The sequence below is a fragment of the Pelodiscus sinensis genome, chromosome 27 (assembly GCF_049634645.1).
Source record: "Pelodiscus sinensis isolate JC-2024 chromosome 27, ASM4963464v1, whole genome shotgun sequence".
NCBI classification, from domain to species: Eukaryota; Metazoa; Chordata; order Testudines; family Trionychidae; genus Pelodiscus; species Pelodiscus sinensis.
In genome coordinates this window covers 15,924,090-15,937,577 of record NC_134737.1, presented here as the reverse complement: position 1 = coordinate 15,937,577, position 13,488 = coordinate 15,924,090, and the positions used below count along the sequence as shown (strand labels likewise).

General features: G+C 63.2%; 1 protein-coding gene across 2 annotated transcripts in view; it reads left to right on the top strand.

The window, feature by feature from the left end:
- The window catches only part of CELSR2 (cadherin EGF LAG seven-pass G-type receptor 2), an 88,790-nt gene that overhangs the window by 70,039 nt on the left and 5,263 nt on the right, over nucleotides 1-13,488 (top strand). For both annotated transcript variants that reach the window (XM_075910443.1, XM_075910442.1), the window contains exons 18-25: nucleotides 1,952-2,161; nucleotides 3,877-4,060; nucleotides 8,593-8,736; nucleotides 10,758-10,941; nucleotides 12,263-12,430; nucleotides 12,518-12,644; nucleotides 12,892-13,092; nucleotides 13,259-13,433. In XM_075910443.1, the coding sequence (XP_075766558.1) occupies nucleotides 1,952-2,161; nucleotides 3,877-4,060; nucleotides 8,593-8,736; nucleotides 10,758-10,941; nucleotides 12,263-12,430; nucleotides 12,518-12,644; nucleotides 12,892-13,092; nucleotides 13,259-13,433 (1,393 nt within the window). The remainder of the gene's footprint in view (nucleotides 1-1,951; nucleotides 2,162-3,876; nucleotides 4,061-8,592; nucleotides 8,737-10,757; nucleotides 10,942-12,262; nucleotides 12,431-12,517; nucleotides 12,645-12,891; nucleotides 13,093-13,258; nucleotides 13,434-13,488) is intronic.

The following is a 13,488-nucleotide window of genomic DNA, read 5'->3' as shown; positions in this document are numbered from 1 at the left end:
AGGATGGGTTCACAGGTCTTCCGGGCTCTTCAATCCCTGCAATGCTGCCTCTGGGATGAAGTGCTGAGCTGAGAACAAAATGGCATCGACCACATGGCCTCTTTATACTCCTTCCTGGCCTCTTCTAGTCTGCAGCAAGTCACCTGGTCAGAGGCCAATCTCTATGTTTCCTGCTGGCTGCCCTCAGGTGACAAATCCCATTCTTTGGGTGTGTCCATAGCCCATTGAGAACCATTGTCCCACAGGGCTTTGCTACTCAGCCTGTCCATAGCCATGCTTAACCACATTCACAGAAATATTCAGCTTCCACACAGATTACAGATTTCTACCTACACACATAGACATTATACACTCACATAAATAGCGTACATAAGATTAACAAACAATAATCTCCCATTCAATACCCCACATGGCTCCCCCCACACCAATTTCTGGGGCCAACACCCCCACCTAGGGGTGCAGCAGCGATCTGGCTGCTTCCCTCCAATTCAGCGCTGTGTCTCGGAGGCGAGTTCTTCTTTCCAGGTCTTCCCCTGGAGAACCTGGTCCTCTTCCATCCTTTTCTTCCTTCTGATCTTCTCCTTCTCGGACCCCAGTTTATATAATGAAACCTGAGTCTTGCTTAGCTAGACCCTCACCAATTAGTTTAGTATAATTTTACTCACCAATCGTAACAAAATGACCTAACCAATCAGACCCCACCACCTTCATTGATCTACACCCAGCAAAATGAATGATACAACAGACAGAAACAGTTACAAAGCAGCTAGAGATCACACAGTCAAACAACAGGGAAGTGTCATAGAACGAGGATTCCACAACATGCTCTACTGAGAAGCAGTTTCTGGCCAGACAGAACGGGGTGACTGAAGTTTTCTTTCCCCATCCTGAGATCTGTTTCTTTCTCTGGTGACAGTGGGGGAGCGATCAGGGCAACGTCCCCTCCTCACAGCCTGGGGTGACACTTGGTAATACAGTTTAGATGGACCTGTGAGGATGTGACTCCAGGCCTTGCAGCAATGGCTGCTGCTCTTCAGTCCGGCTGCAGAAGGCGGCTTTGGTTCAGGCCTAGCACAGGCCTTGCAACGTGGCTACGGAAAAGCCCGATGGTTACGGAGAGGAGAGGAGAGGCCTGGGGTGCGATGGAGCAGTGCATGCTGGGAGCGGCACTCCTGGTCCTGGCAGCCCCAGACATCACGGCTGCAGGATGAGGCCATGCTGTGCTCTGGGTGGTGCCTGGCTCCCCATGGTGCCAGCCCTCGCCCTGCCCCTTCATGCTTCACCCCCTCTCCCAGGCTCCTCTCTAGGCCTGCTCTTCACCCCGCCTTGGGCTCTGCCCTGGTAGCGTGTGCGGGGGAGGAGCCACCCAGGCGTTCATGGGGGACCCGACTCCCTGGGCTATTTAGCTCCTCACCCTGGAACAGTGGGAGTGGTGGGAGCTCTGCCAGCGTCCTGCAGCCCCTGATAGGCTGCACTTCCTCAGGAGGCTGGGCAGTGGATAAGACAGCCAGTCAGAGGGGATGTCCCCATAAGCTGACCAGCCCTCTCCCTAGGGCGCCAAGTGCAGCTGATCCTCTGCCCTGAGGAAACGCCCTCCCTAGCTCAGGCGCCTTTGCTCTGGGACTCCCCTGCCTCCCAGGTGCCTGGCCCTGAGCTCCCCAGGCCATGTTCAATCTGAGGCCCCTGATGGCCCAGCCCTGAGCCCCCAAGGCTGCATTCGGTCTGGGGTCCCCTGCCGCTGTGCCCCTCCTGGTGCCGAGTGCCACATGCTGTGTTCTGGGACTCCCCTCTCTCCCCATTGCCCCAGCTCTGAGCCCTCCCAGCTGTGTTGAGTCTGGGGTCCTCTGCCGCTGTACCCTCTGGCGGCCCAGCCCTGGGCTTTGGGGCCACGGTCAGCCTGAGGCTCTCCTGCCCCCGGGCCTGGCACTAACGGCTGCCTGGTCTGATGCAGGTGGAGCGGCTGCTCCGGAATGAATCCCTCCTGGCCCCGGGGCTGGCGCAGTGGGCGGCGCTGCAGCTGCACAATGCCACCCAACACACAAGCAGTTACTTCGGCAGCGACGTGCGGGTGGCATACCAGCTCTGCGCACTCCTCCTGCAGCACGAGAGCCAGCAGCAGGGCTTCGGCCTGGCCGCCACGCAGGACGTCCACTTCACTGAGGTGATGGGCTTTGGGTGGGGTGGCACAGGGCTTTCAGCTGGCATTGTCCTGGCATGGGGCCTTGCTGTGCTCAGAGGATGCCCCCCTGCTGCGGCTGTGCATGTGCAGTAGTGGGAGAGCCGGAGGCTGACCCTGAGCAAAGCAGCTGGCACCGGGACCTAGGAAAAAGATCTGGGTTCTGACCTGGCACTGCCAGGCCTGTGTGGGCTGCCCTGTGGGTCTGACCTGGCACTGCCAGGCCTGTGTGGCTGCCCTGTGGGTCTGACCTGGCACTGCCAGGCCTGTGTGGGCTGCCCCGTGGGTCTGACCTGGCACTGCCAGGCCTGTGTGGCTGCCCCCTGGGTCTGACCTGGCACTGCCAGGCCTGTGTGGGCTGCCCCGTGGGTCTGACCTGGCACTGCCAGGCCTGTGTGGGCTGCCCTGTGGGTCTGACCTGGCACTGCCAGGCCTGTGTGGCTGCCCTGTGGGTCTGACCTGGCACTGCCAGGCCTGTGTGGGCTGCCCCGTGGGTCTGACCTGGCACTGCCAGGCCTGTGTGGCTGCCCTGTGGGTCTGACCTGGCACTGCCAGGCCTGTGTGGCTGCCCTGTGGGTCTGACCTGGCACTGCCAGGCCTGTGTGGCTGCCCTGTGGGTCTGACCTGGCACTGCCAGGCCTGTGTGGGCTCCCCTGTGGGTCTGACTGGGCACTGCCAGGCCTGTGTGGCTGCCCCGTGGGTCTGACCTGGCACTGCCAGGCCTGTGTGGCTGCCCCCTGGGTCTGACCTGGCACTGCCAGGCTTGTGTGGCTGCCCCCTGGGTCTGACCTGGCACTGCCAGGCCTGTGTGGCTGCCCCGTGGGTCTGACCTGGCACTGCCAGGCCTGTGTGGCTGCCCCGTGGGTCTGACCTGGCACTGCCAGGCCTGTGTGGCTGCCCCGTGGGTCTGACCTGGCACTGCCAGGCCTGTGTGGCTGCCCTGTGGGTCTGACCTGGCACTGCCAGGCTTGTGTGGCTGCCCCCTGGGTCTGACCTGGCACTGCCAGGCCTGTGTGGCTGCCCCGTGGGTCTGACCTGGCACTGCCAGGCCTGTGTGGGCTGCCCCGTGGGTCTGACCTGGCACTGCCAGGCCTGTGTGGGCTGCCCTGTGGGTCTGACCTGGCACTGCCAGGCCTGTGTGGCTGCCCCGTGGGTCTGACCTGGCACTGCCAGGCCTGTGTGGCTGCCCCCTGGGTCTGACCTGGCACTGCCAGGCCTGTGTGGCTGCCCCCTGGGTCTGACCTGGCACTGCCAGGCCTGTGTGGCTGCCCTGGGCGACAGGCAGAGGGTGTCTGGGCAGCTCAGTGATGCCTTACAGGGCACAGACTGAGCATGGCAGGCGGCAGGTGCAGGGGCTGATGGGAAGGACTTAGGAATCAAGTGTTGCTTGGTGCAGCCCGGAGTGGGCAATTCCCTCCCTGGCTGGGGAGAGGCGGGTCCCCCAGGGTCTGGCGGGTCTCTGGGATCTGTTGGGTCCCATGGGTCAGGTGGGACCCCAGACCCCCTGCCCCATGGTGCTAGGCCCCACTGAGATTCAAACCGTCGCCCTGGCTCAGCTCCAGCAAAGTGGGACCCTGACACTCGGTCCCCATGGCAACAAGCCTGCTGCTGTGCCTAGCCAGGCTGTGCTCTGGACCCCCCCCGGGGTGCCTGCCAGCCCGGTAGGGCCCCACGCCGGTGCTCACGGTGCCCCCTTGCAGAACCTGCTGCGGGTGGGCAGTGCCCTGCTGGAGCCCAGCAACAAGCGCCACTGGGAGCTGATCCAGCAGACGGAGGGCGGCACGGCCTGGCTGCTGAAGCGCTACGAGGATTACGCCAGTACCCTGGCCCGGAACCTGCGCCAGACCTACCTGAGCCCCTTCACCATCGTCACGCCCAACATCGGTGAGGAGCAGCACGCGAGACCTGGGCACCCGCCAGGCTGCCTCTCCCTGCATGGAGCTGCCTGGGTGGGGCTGAGCAGGCGCCTGTGAAGCTGGGCTGCCGTGCCGCCGAGCCCAGGGGCCCACAGTGAAACTCAGCACATGCCGAGGGCTGCCCTTGAGGGTGGTTGCATGCACATGCAAATACAGATGCAGATCGCTCCTTTCACCCTGATGGGCGTGAATACAAAGCACTTCCCACAATGCCCTGCGGCTCCCCGCACCCAGGAACGTTCCCTCCGTTCCCGCCAGCCCCTCCGCTTGCGTCTGTCAGTGCCCCCCCGCCTGGGAGAGGCCTCGCCGCTGGGAGCCTGTTCCCAGTGGAGGCCACGTTCAGAGGATCTCAGCCGAGGGCCACGTGCTGAGCTCCACGTCAACCCAAACTGCACCCTGGGCCGCAAACAAACGGGCTGCGGGGCCACACGTGGCCCACGTGTTGCGTAGCCCTGGCCTAGAGGGAACACTGGGAGGGGCCTGGGTGCTGCGGGAGAGGGGTGTGGCCACAGCATGGGGGAGGGGCTTGGGCATCAGAGGGAGGAGCACTCCACTCACACCTGGGCGGGCCTGCACACCGAGTGGGGGAGGTGCACCACACCCACCCCTTGAGGAGGGGCTATTGTAACCGTGGGTGGGCTAGACTTCACTGCCCTTCTCCATCTAAAAAACGCCATTCCCACAGCGGTACTGGAGACCCAGAGTCCAGTCTGTGGGTGGAGTTGGCAGGTGTCCGGCATTGACCCCGACAGGCCGGTATTTTCGCCTCCTGTCCGGTAAAAAATCCAGAGAATATCGGACACCTGAGATGCCCGGTATTCTCGAAGTTCTCCCCGGCCAGGAGGCGAAAATACCGGGCGCCCGGCAACCCTACAAACACTCAGCGCCGGCCTCCCCCCCCCTCCTGGCCCCCAACACCTCCAGCCCCCCAACCCCAGCCCCCATGCTTACCTGGTTCCCCAAGGCTGCTGGCCAAAAGACCAGTGCTTCCCCTGGGTCTTAGTGCTCAACCGCTCCCCTGTTCCTATCCCTCCATTTAAAGGGGACATGCTGTTTTATTTTATTTTATTTTATTTTATTTTATTTTTTGGCTTAATAAGTCCTTGGAGTCCTTCCCCCCCCCCCCCCTCAACAACTTTGGTCTCCCCCCCTCCTTCTTTCCCCCTTCAACAGAATTTTTCCTGGGGTTTTTTTTTTGGGGGGAGGGATGTTCGGTATTTTTGTTTCAACCATCTGGCAACCCTATCTGTAAGGAATATCAGCAAGGACTGCCCAGTGTCAGCCTCCCCATATTTGAGTTCCAAAAGAAACTAAAGAAATTAATTTAATTCAATAACTTTATAAAATCTTAGGAAGAAACAAATAATCTAATTCTTTCAGCAGAACACAGCTATTTTATAACCCCCAGATAATGTCCATAGTTACAGTAAACAGAAGGAAAGAGAAAACTAAAAGTAAAATTTGAACAGTTCAGTCCCCACAAACACAATGGCTGTGTCTACACTGGGCCACTTATTCTGGAAAATCAGCCGCTTTTCCGGGATAAGCTGTGAGCTGTCTACACTGGCCATTGAATTTCCAGAAAAGCAACGACGCTCTACTGTACAAAATCAGCCGCTATTCCGGAAAAACTATTCTGCTCCCGCTCCGGCATAAGTCCTTATTCCGGAACACTGTTCCGGAAAAGGGCCAGTGTAGACAGCCCAGTAGTCTTTTCTGGAAAAAAGCCCCGATCGCGAAAATGGTGATTGGGGCTCTTTTCCGGAAAAGCGCGTCTACATTGGCCACAGACGCTTTTCCGGAAAAAGGGCTTTTCCGGAAAAGCAGCCTGCCAATGTAGATGCTCCTTTTCCGGAAAAACTGCAAAGGGAATAGTATTCCGTTTTAAGCAGTTCTGGAAATTCATGCCAGTGTAGACACAGCTGAACAGTTTGGCTAAAAGCAAAACAGCATTTACAGCAGACAGTTAACAGAAGGTCTCTGGCCTCCCGGGTTCTCCTGGCTCCATAGCATTGCTTGTGATCCCTGGTGGAGGGGTAACAACAGCACTACCTGCTGCAGAGTGAGGAGCAGCAGCCAGTTCTCTGCTCCCGGCTCAGTTTCTTTCAGCTCACCCAGGCCTTAGAAAAGCACCAGCTCGGCCTGCTTGCTCTGACCCCAGACTGTACTACCCGCAGACCCATTGACGTCAGTTCTGCTGAGATTAATAAAATGCAATAGTTACAATGCAGAAGCTTCTGGGGGGAGCGCTGAATCATCCCAGCAACACTCAACTGACGCCTACCTCCCGCACAGGGGTCTCTGAAAGAGCTCGCTCCCTATGACGTTCATGAGTTACACCAGGGCTGCATGACTGGCAGGATTTTGCAGAAATACTTTGAATGGAAAAGTTTTTCCATTTAAAGTATTTCCGCAAAAGCGCATCTAGATTGGCAGGTTGCTTTTGTGCAAAAAGTGCTTTTGTGCAAAAGCATCCGTGGCCAGTCTAGACGCGATTTTGCGCAAGAAAGCCCCAATCGCCATTTTAGCCATCGGGGCTTTTTTGCGCAAAACAGTTCTTCCCTGTCTACAGTGGCCCTCTTGCGCAAGAGGGCTTTTCCCCGAGCGGGAGCGTGAAAGTATTTGCGCAAGAAGCACGGATTTTGTACATTACAAGGTCAGTGCTCTTGCGCAAATTCACGTGGCCAGTGTAGACAGTTGGCAAGTTGTTGCGCAAAAGCGGCCGCTTTTGTGCAAAATCTTGCCAGTCTAGACGCACCCCAGGGCTATTCAGCACGCGTCCCACGCAGCCTATGGCCTGTTTGTTTGCGGGCCACGGTGCAGTTTTATGTGGGGCTCAACACGTGGCCTGTGGGTGGGATCCTTTGAACACGGCCTCCACTGGGAACACGCTCCACAACGGCGAGTCAAGATACTGGACTTCTGCTGCGATGCGGTTTAGTCGTTACATTCCTGGACTGTCATTGCTCATGAAAAGTGCTGGCATATGGGTGAAAATCCGGTAACTATTGCATTGTATCAGCAGAACCGACTTAAACAGGGCCTGCGTGTTGTGTAGTCTTGCCTTAATCTTTGCATTCATGCCCATCAGTGTGAAATAAGCTATTTGCATATACATGCAACCACACTTAAGTTGTGGCCCTTGGCAAGTGCTGTGGGTATCCAAGGTTGAGTAGCCCTGGGTTACACTGTCACTGAGTGGGCCTAGCTGGGGGGCTCACTGTAGAGGAGCAGCTGGTGAGAGCAGGACCTGAGACCCCTGTGTGAGGGAGCCTGGCCGGCAGTGCACGCGATGGGAGCAGAGCTGAGAGAGACCAGAGTGGGGGTTGAGAAACATGGAACTGGGTGGGCTGACTCCACTGTGCTGTTCCTGGGCATTGACACCCAGCCATGGGGCAGAACAAGGGCACAGATCAGCCCAGTCCCACCCTGCCTGTCTCTGGTGTGGACAGGAGGGGTTACCCCGGGACTCCCCCATCCCTGGCTGCTCAGGGACAAATAGAACCAGCCTCAGACCCCGCTCTATGGGGCTCCCAGGTCGGGCGTGTTTGTGAGCCCTGTAGACCCACTGGCTGTTGCAGCTCCATGCCCTGGGTAGGGATGTTCGCGAGCAGCCGACTCCTCGCCCCCCACCCCCTGCTCGCTGCCTCTGTGCGACTGGCCGCTGCAAACTGGACTCAGTGAGCTGGGACCGAGCAGTCCCGGTTCGCACTGGGCTGGGACGCTGCGCCTCTGCATTTGAGATGTAGTAAGAGCGCAGCGGTTCTTGCTACATTTGCAATGCAGAACTGCAGCACACGTGGCTCCCGGAACCGGTACCAGCCAGGACTGCTCGGTTCTGGCCCGGCTGCCGAGCGCCCCTTAGTGACTAATCGTAGCCATTACAAAGTGCATCGACTACGAGTAGCCAGATACCCACAATTTAACATCCTCAGCCCGGGGGCCCATCTGGCCCTGGAGCCAGACCCCCCGCAGCTTGTGGGCGCTAGGGATGTAAAATCCCATTGAATCAGCAGGCGGGGGCTGCTCCAGCTGGCCTGGCAGGACTCACCATGGGGGGCTGCTGTGGGTGGGGCTCTTTCAGCCCAGCCAGGACAGCGGTTAACCGTTGCCATCTCGACTCTCAGCACCTCCTGTGGCCGCATGTCAACCGTCACCTGGCGCTGGCTCCGCAGGGACACAAGGGCCATGGGGGTGGAGTGTGAGGAGTCCAGCCAGGGCCTGGCAGCTACCAAGCTACACAGCCTTGCCCACCCGAGCAGCTTCCATCTGGGGTGGTGCTGGCGCTCAGTGCCACCAGGACCCCCAGAATCGAGGCCACGGGCTTGCGTCTGGCGTCAGGGCGGGCAGTGGCTGGAGCTGAGGTCCAGGCGGAATCCGCCCACTGTGGCCGTGCAGGGTGGGGTGTGAATGGGGTGAGTGTGTGTAGTAGGTGAGCTCGATGGGGGGCAGGCTGTGCCCTCGGCAGGCCCAGTCCCTCATGGGGGGTCTCTCTGCCAGTCATCTCCGTGGTGCGGCTGGACAAGGTGAACTTCGCAGGGGCCAAGCTGCCCCATTACGAAGCGCTGCGGGGCGAGAAGCCTGTGGACCTGGAAACCACCGTTATCCTGCCCGAAACCGTCTTCCAGGCCCCCCGGGACAAACGTGAGTCAATGGCAGTGCCCGCCCTAGGCTAGCAGGGGCTGTGGGTTGGGGACGAGGGGCACTGGCAGTGGGGCGGGGGAATGCTGGGCTAGCAGGGGCTGTGGGTTGGGGACGAGGGGCACTGGCAGTGGGGCGGGGGAATGCTGGGCTAGCAGGGGCTGTGGGTTGGGGACGAGGGGCACTGGCAGTGGGGCGGGGGAATGCTGGGCTAGCAGGGGCTGTGGGTTGGGGACGAGAGGCACTGGCAGTGGGGCGGGAGGATGCTGGGCTAGCAGGGGCTGTGGGTTGGGGACGAGGGGCACTGGCAGTGGGGCGGGGGAATGCTGGGCTAGCAGGGGCTGTGGGTTGGGGACGAGAGGCACTGGCAGTGGGGCGGGAGGATGCTGGGCTAGCAGGGGCTGTGGGTTGGGGACGAGGGGCACTGGCAGTGGGGCGGGGGATGCTGGGCTAGCAGGGGCTGTGGGTTGGGGACGAGAGGCACTGGCAGTGGGGCGGGGGGATGCTGGGCTAGCAGGGGCTGTGGGTTGGGGCTGAGGGGCACTGGCAGTGGGGCGGGGGAATGCTGGGCTAGCAGGGGCTGTGGGTTGGGGACGAGAGGCACTGGCAGTGGGGCGGGGGGATGCTGGGCTAGCAGGGGCTGTGGGTTGGGGCTGAGGGGCACTGGCAGTGGGGCGGGGGGATGCTGGGCTAGCAGGGGCTGTGGGTTGGGGACGAGGGGCACTGGCAGTGGGGCGGGGGATGCTGGGCTAGCAGGGGCTGTGGGTTGGGGACGAGGGGCACTGGCAGTGGGGCGGGGGAATGCTGGGCTAGCAGGGGCTGTGGGTTGGGGACGAGGGGCACTGGCAGTGGGGCGGGGGATGCTGGGCTAGCAGGGGCTGTGGGTTGGGGCTGAGGGGCACTGGCAGTGGGGCGGGGGATGCCGGGCTAGCAGGGGCTGTGGGTTGGGGCTGAGGGGCACTGGCAGTGGGGCGGGGGATGCCGGGCTAGCAGGGGCTGTGGGTTGGGGACGAGGGGCACTGGCAGTGGGGCGGGGGAATGCTAGGCTAGCAGGGGCTGTGGGTTGGGGCTGAGGGGCACTGGCAGTGGGGCGGGGGATGCTGGGCTAGCAGGGGCTGTGGGTTGGGGACGAGGGGCACTGGCAGTGGGGCGGGGGAATGCTGGGCTAGCAGGGGCTGTGGGTTGGGGACGAGGGGCACTGGCAGTGGGGCGGGGGATGCTGGGCTAGCAGGGGCTGTGGGTTGGGGCTGAGGGGCACTGGCAGTGGGGCGGGGGATGCTGGGCTAGCAGGGGCTGTGGGTTGGGGACGAGGGGCACTGGCAGTGGGGCGGGGGGATGCTGGGCTAGCAGGGGCTGTGGGTTGGGGCTGAGGGGCACAGGCAGTGGGGCGGGGGATGCCGGGCTAGCAGGGGCTGTGGGTTGGGGCTGAGGGGCACTGGCAGTGGGGCGGGGGATGCCGGGCTAGCAGGGGCTGTGGGTTGGGGACGAGGGGCACTGGCAGTGGGGCGGGGGAATGCTAGGCTAGCAGGGGCTGTGGGTTGGGGCTGAGGGGCACTGGCAGTGGGGCGGGGGATGCTGGGCTAGCAGGGGCTGTGGGTTGGGGACGAGGGGCACTGGCAGTGGGGCGGGGGAATGCTAGGCTAGCAGGGGCTGTGGGTTGGGGCTGAGGGGCACTGGCAGTGGGGCGGGGGATGCTGGGCTAGCAGGGGCTGTGGGTTGGGGCTGAGGGGCACTGGCAGTGGGGCGGGGGAATGCTAGGCTAGTAGGGGCTGTGGGTTGGGGACGAGGGGCACTGGCAGTGGGGCTGGGGATGCTGGGCTAGCAGAGGCTGTGGGTTGGGGACGAGGGGCACTGGCAGTGGGGCGGGGGATGCTGGGCTAGCAGGGGCTGAGCTGGGTGGAGCCCTGGGCGGGACGTGGCAGAGCCTGGCACCAGCCTGTCTGCAGGGCACGTAGCACAGCAGGGCGGGGCCCTCCCGGGACTGAGGTCTGGCTCAGCTGTCACTCACCTTGTCCTTCCTCCAGAGCCCCCCCCGGGCAGTGCCAAGCAGCCCCCCAGCTCGGTGGAGGAGGAGCTGGCACTGGGGCAGAAGAGGCATAAGAGGCACCCGGAGCTGAGCAAGGACCAGGCTGTGGCCAGTGTCATTATCTACCACACCCTGGCAGGGCTGCTTCCGGAGCAGTACGACACGGACAGGCGGAGCCTGCGGTGCGTATGGCGCTGGGGGGCGCTGGGGGGCGCTGGGGGGCAGGAAAGATCCCTCTTTACTCCCAGATGATGGCCCATGGCCCTGCCTTGGGGGGCCCCAGGTGAACTTGCTCTCCCTCCCTCCCCATCTCCTGGTGCAGGTAGCTGTGGCAGAGGAGCAGAGGGTGGGCAGGGGGTGCAGGGCAGGCAGCAATGGAGAGGAAGAGGCACGGGGCAGGCAGTGGTGGGGGGCAGAGGTGCGAAGGGCAGGCAGTGGTGAGGGTGGAGGTGTGGAGGGCAGGCAGCACTGGAGAGGCAGTACTGCACAGGGGGCAGGCAGAGGTGAGGGGCAGAGGGGCAGGGGCAGGGAGCGAGGGGCAGGGAGTGGTGAGGGGCAGAGGTGCAGGGACAGGTAGTGGGGGGCAGAGGCACGAAGGGTAGGCAGAGGTGTGGAGCGGGAGCCAGGTGATGGGGCAGGGGGCAGGGGGCAGGGAGGATGCGGAGGAGCGGGAGCCAGGTGATGGGGAAGGGGGCAGGTGGCAGGGGAGGGTGCGGAGGAGTGGGAGCCAGGTGATGGGGAAGGGGGCAGGTGGCAGGGGAGGGTGCGGAGGAGCGGGAGCCAGGTGATGGGGAAGGGGGCAGGTGGCAGGGGAGGGTGCGGAGGAGCGGGAGCCAGGTGGTGGGGAAGGGGGCAGGGGGCAGGGAGGGTGCGGAGGAGCGGGAGCCAGGTGGTGGGGAAGGGGGCAGGGGGCAGGGAGGGAGCGGAGGAGCGGGAGCCAGGTGGTGGGGAAGGGGGCAGGGGGCAGGGAGGGTGCGGAGGAGCGGGAGCCAAGTGATGGGGAAGGGGGCAGGGGGCAGGGAGGGTGCGGAGGAGCAAGAGCCAGGTGATGGGGAAGGGGGCAGGTGGCAGGGAGGGTGCGGAGGAGCAAGAGCCAGGTGATGGGGAGGAGGCAGGGGGCAGGGAGGGAGCGGAGGAGCGGGAGCCAGGTGATGGGGAGGGGGCAGGGAGAGTGCGGAGGAGTGGGAGCCAGGTGATGGGGAGGGGGCAGGGGGCAGGGAGGGAGCGGAGGAGCGGGAGCCAGGTGATGGGGCAGGGGGCAGGGGGCAGGGAGGGAGCGGAGGAGCGGGAGCCAGGTGATGGGGAAGGGGGCAGGTGGCGGGGGGCAGGGAGGGAGCGGAGGAGCGGGAGCCAGGTGATGGGGCAGGGGGCAGGGGGCAGGGAGGGTGCGGAGGAGCGGGAGCCAGGTGATGGGGAGGGGGCAGGTGGCGGGGGAGGTCCAGTTGCTGCAGCCAAGGAGCGTGGGACGCTGGCGCTGGGTGACTGGCCAGGCTGTCCCCGCAGGGTGCCCAAGCGGCCTGTCATCAACACGCCGGTAGTGAGCCTGAGCGTGCACGACGAGCAGCACCGGGCGCCGCGGGCTCTGGACACGCCTGTCACGGTGCAGTTCCGGCTGCTGGAGACGGAGGAGCGCTCCAAGCCCGTCTGCGTTTTCTGGAACCACTCCTTGCTGTGAGTACCCTCCGCCAGCCTCCGGAGGAGGGGTTCTTTGGGTCCTGGGCTGACAGCGCCCCCCTGACTGGCTCTCATGCTCCACAGGCCTGGTGGGGCGGGCGGCTGGTCGGCCCGGGGCTGCGAGCTGCTCTTCCGGAACCAAAGCCACGTCACCTGCCAGTGTGGCCACATGACCAGCTTCGCCGTGCTGATGGACGTCTCTCGGAGAGAGGTGGGTGGGTGGGGCGGGGCCCCCAGCAGGGGGTGGAGCCTCAGGCACAGGATCACAGGGGGAACCCGCTTACACGGGGCGGAGCCATGGGCAAGGCCTCGGGGTGAAAGGGGGGTGGGACCATGGGCGAGGGGGAGGATCGCCAGTGGGAGCGGGCGGGCTGTGGGCTCTCTGAGCCAAGAGCCGGCTGGGGTGCGGGGCCTGCAGTGGCTGGCCCCTGCCCACTGAGACCCCCTTTGCCCCACAGAACGGGGAGATCCTGCCGCTGCAGACCATCACCTACGCCTGCGTGGCCGTGACGCTGGGCAGCCTCCTGCTCACCTGCCTGGTGCTGGCCGGCCTGCGGAGCCTGCGCGCCAACCAGCACAGCATCCGCAAGAACGCCGCCTCTGCCCTCTTCCTCGCCGAGCTCGTCTTCCTGCTGGGCATCAACCAGGCCGATGCCCCCGTGAGCCAGGGGGGCAGGGAGGGGCTCCCCGTGGCGTGCTGCGTGGGCAGGGCTGGGCCCTGTGCATGGAGCCCTGTAGTGTGCATGCAGAGCCTGTGGGGCACGCGGTAACCGGGACACCCCGAGAGGCCTTTCCTGGCTCCCCTAACGCCCTGCTCTCTCCTAGTTTGCCTGTACGGTCATTGCCATCCTGCTGCACTTCTTCTACATGGGCACCTTCTCCTGGCTCCTGCTGGAGGCGCTGCACCTCTACCGCATGCTGACCGAGGTGCGGGACATCGACCACAGCCCCATGCGCTTCTACTACATGCTGGGCTGGGGGGTGCCAGCCTTCATCACGGGTGAGCCTCCCTGCTGGGCTCCTGCTCCCCTGGGGCGTCACACGTGCTTGGGGCC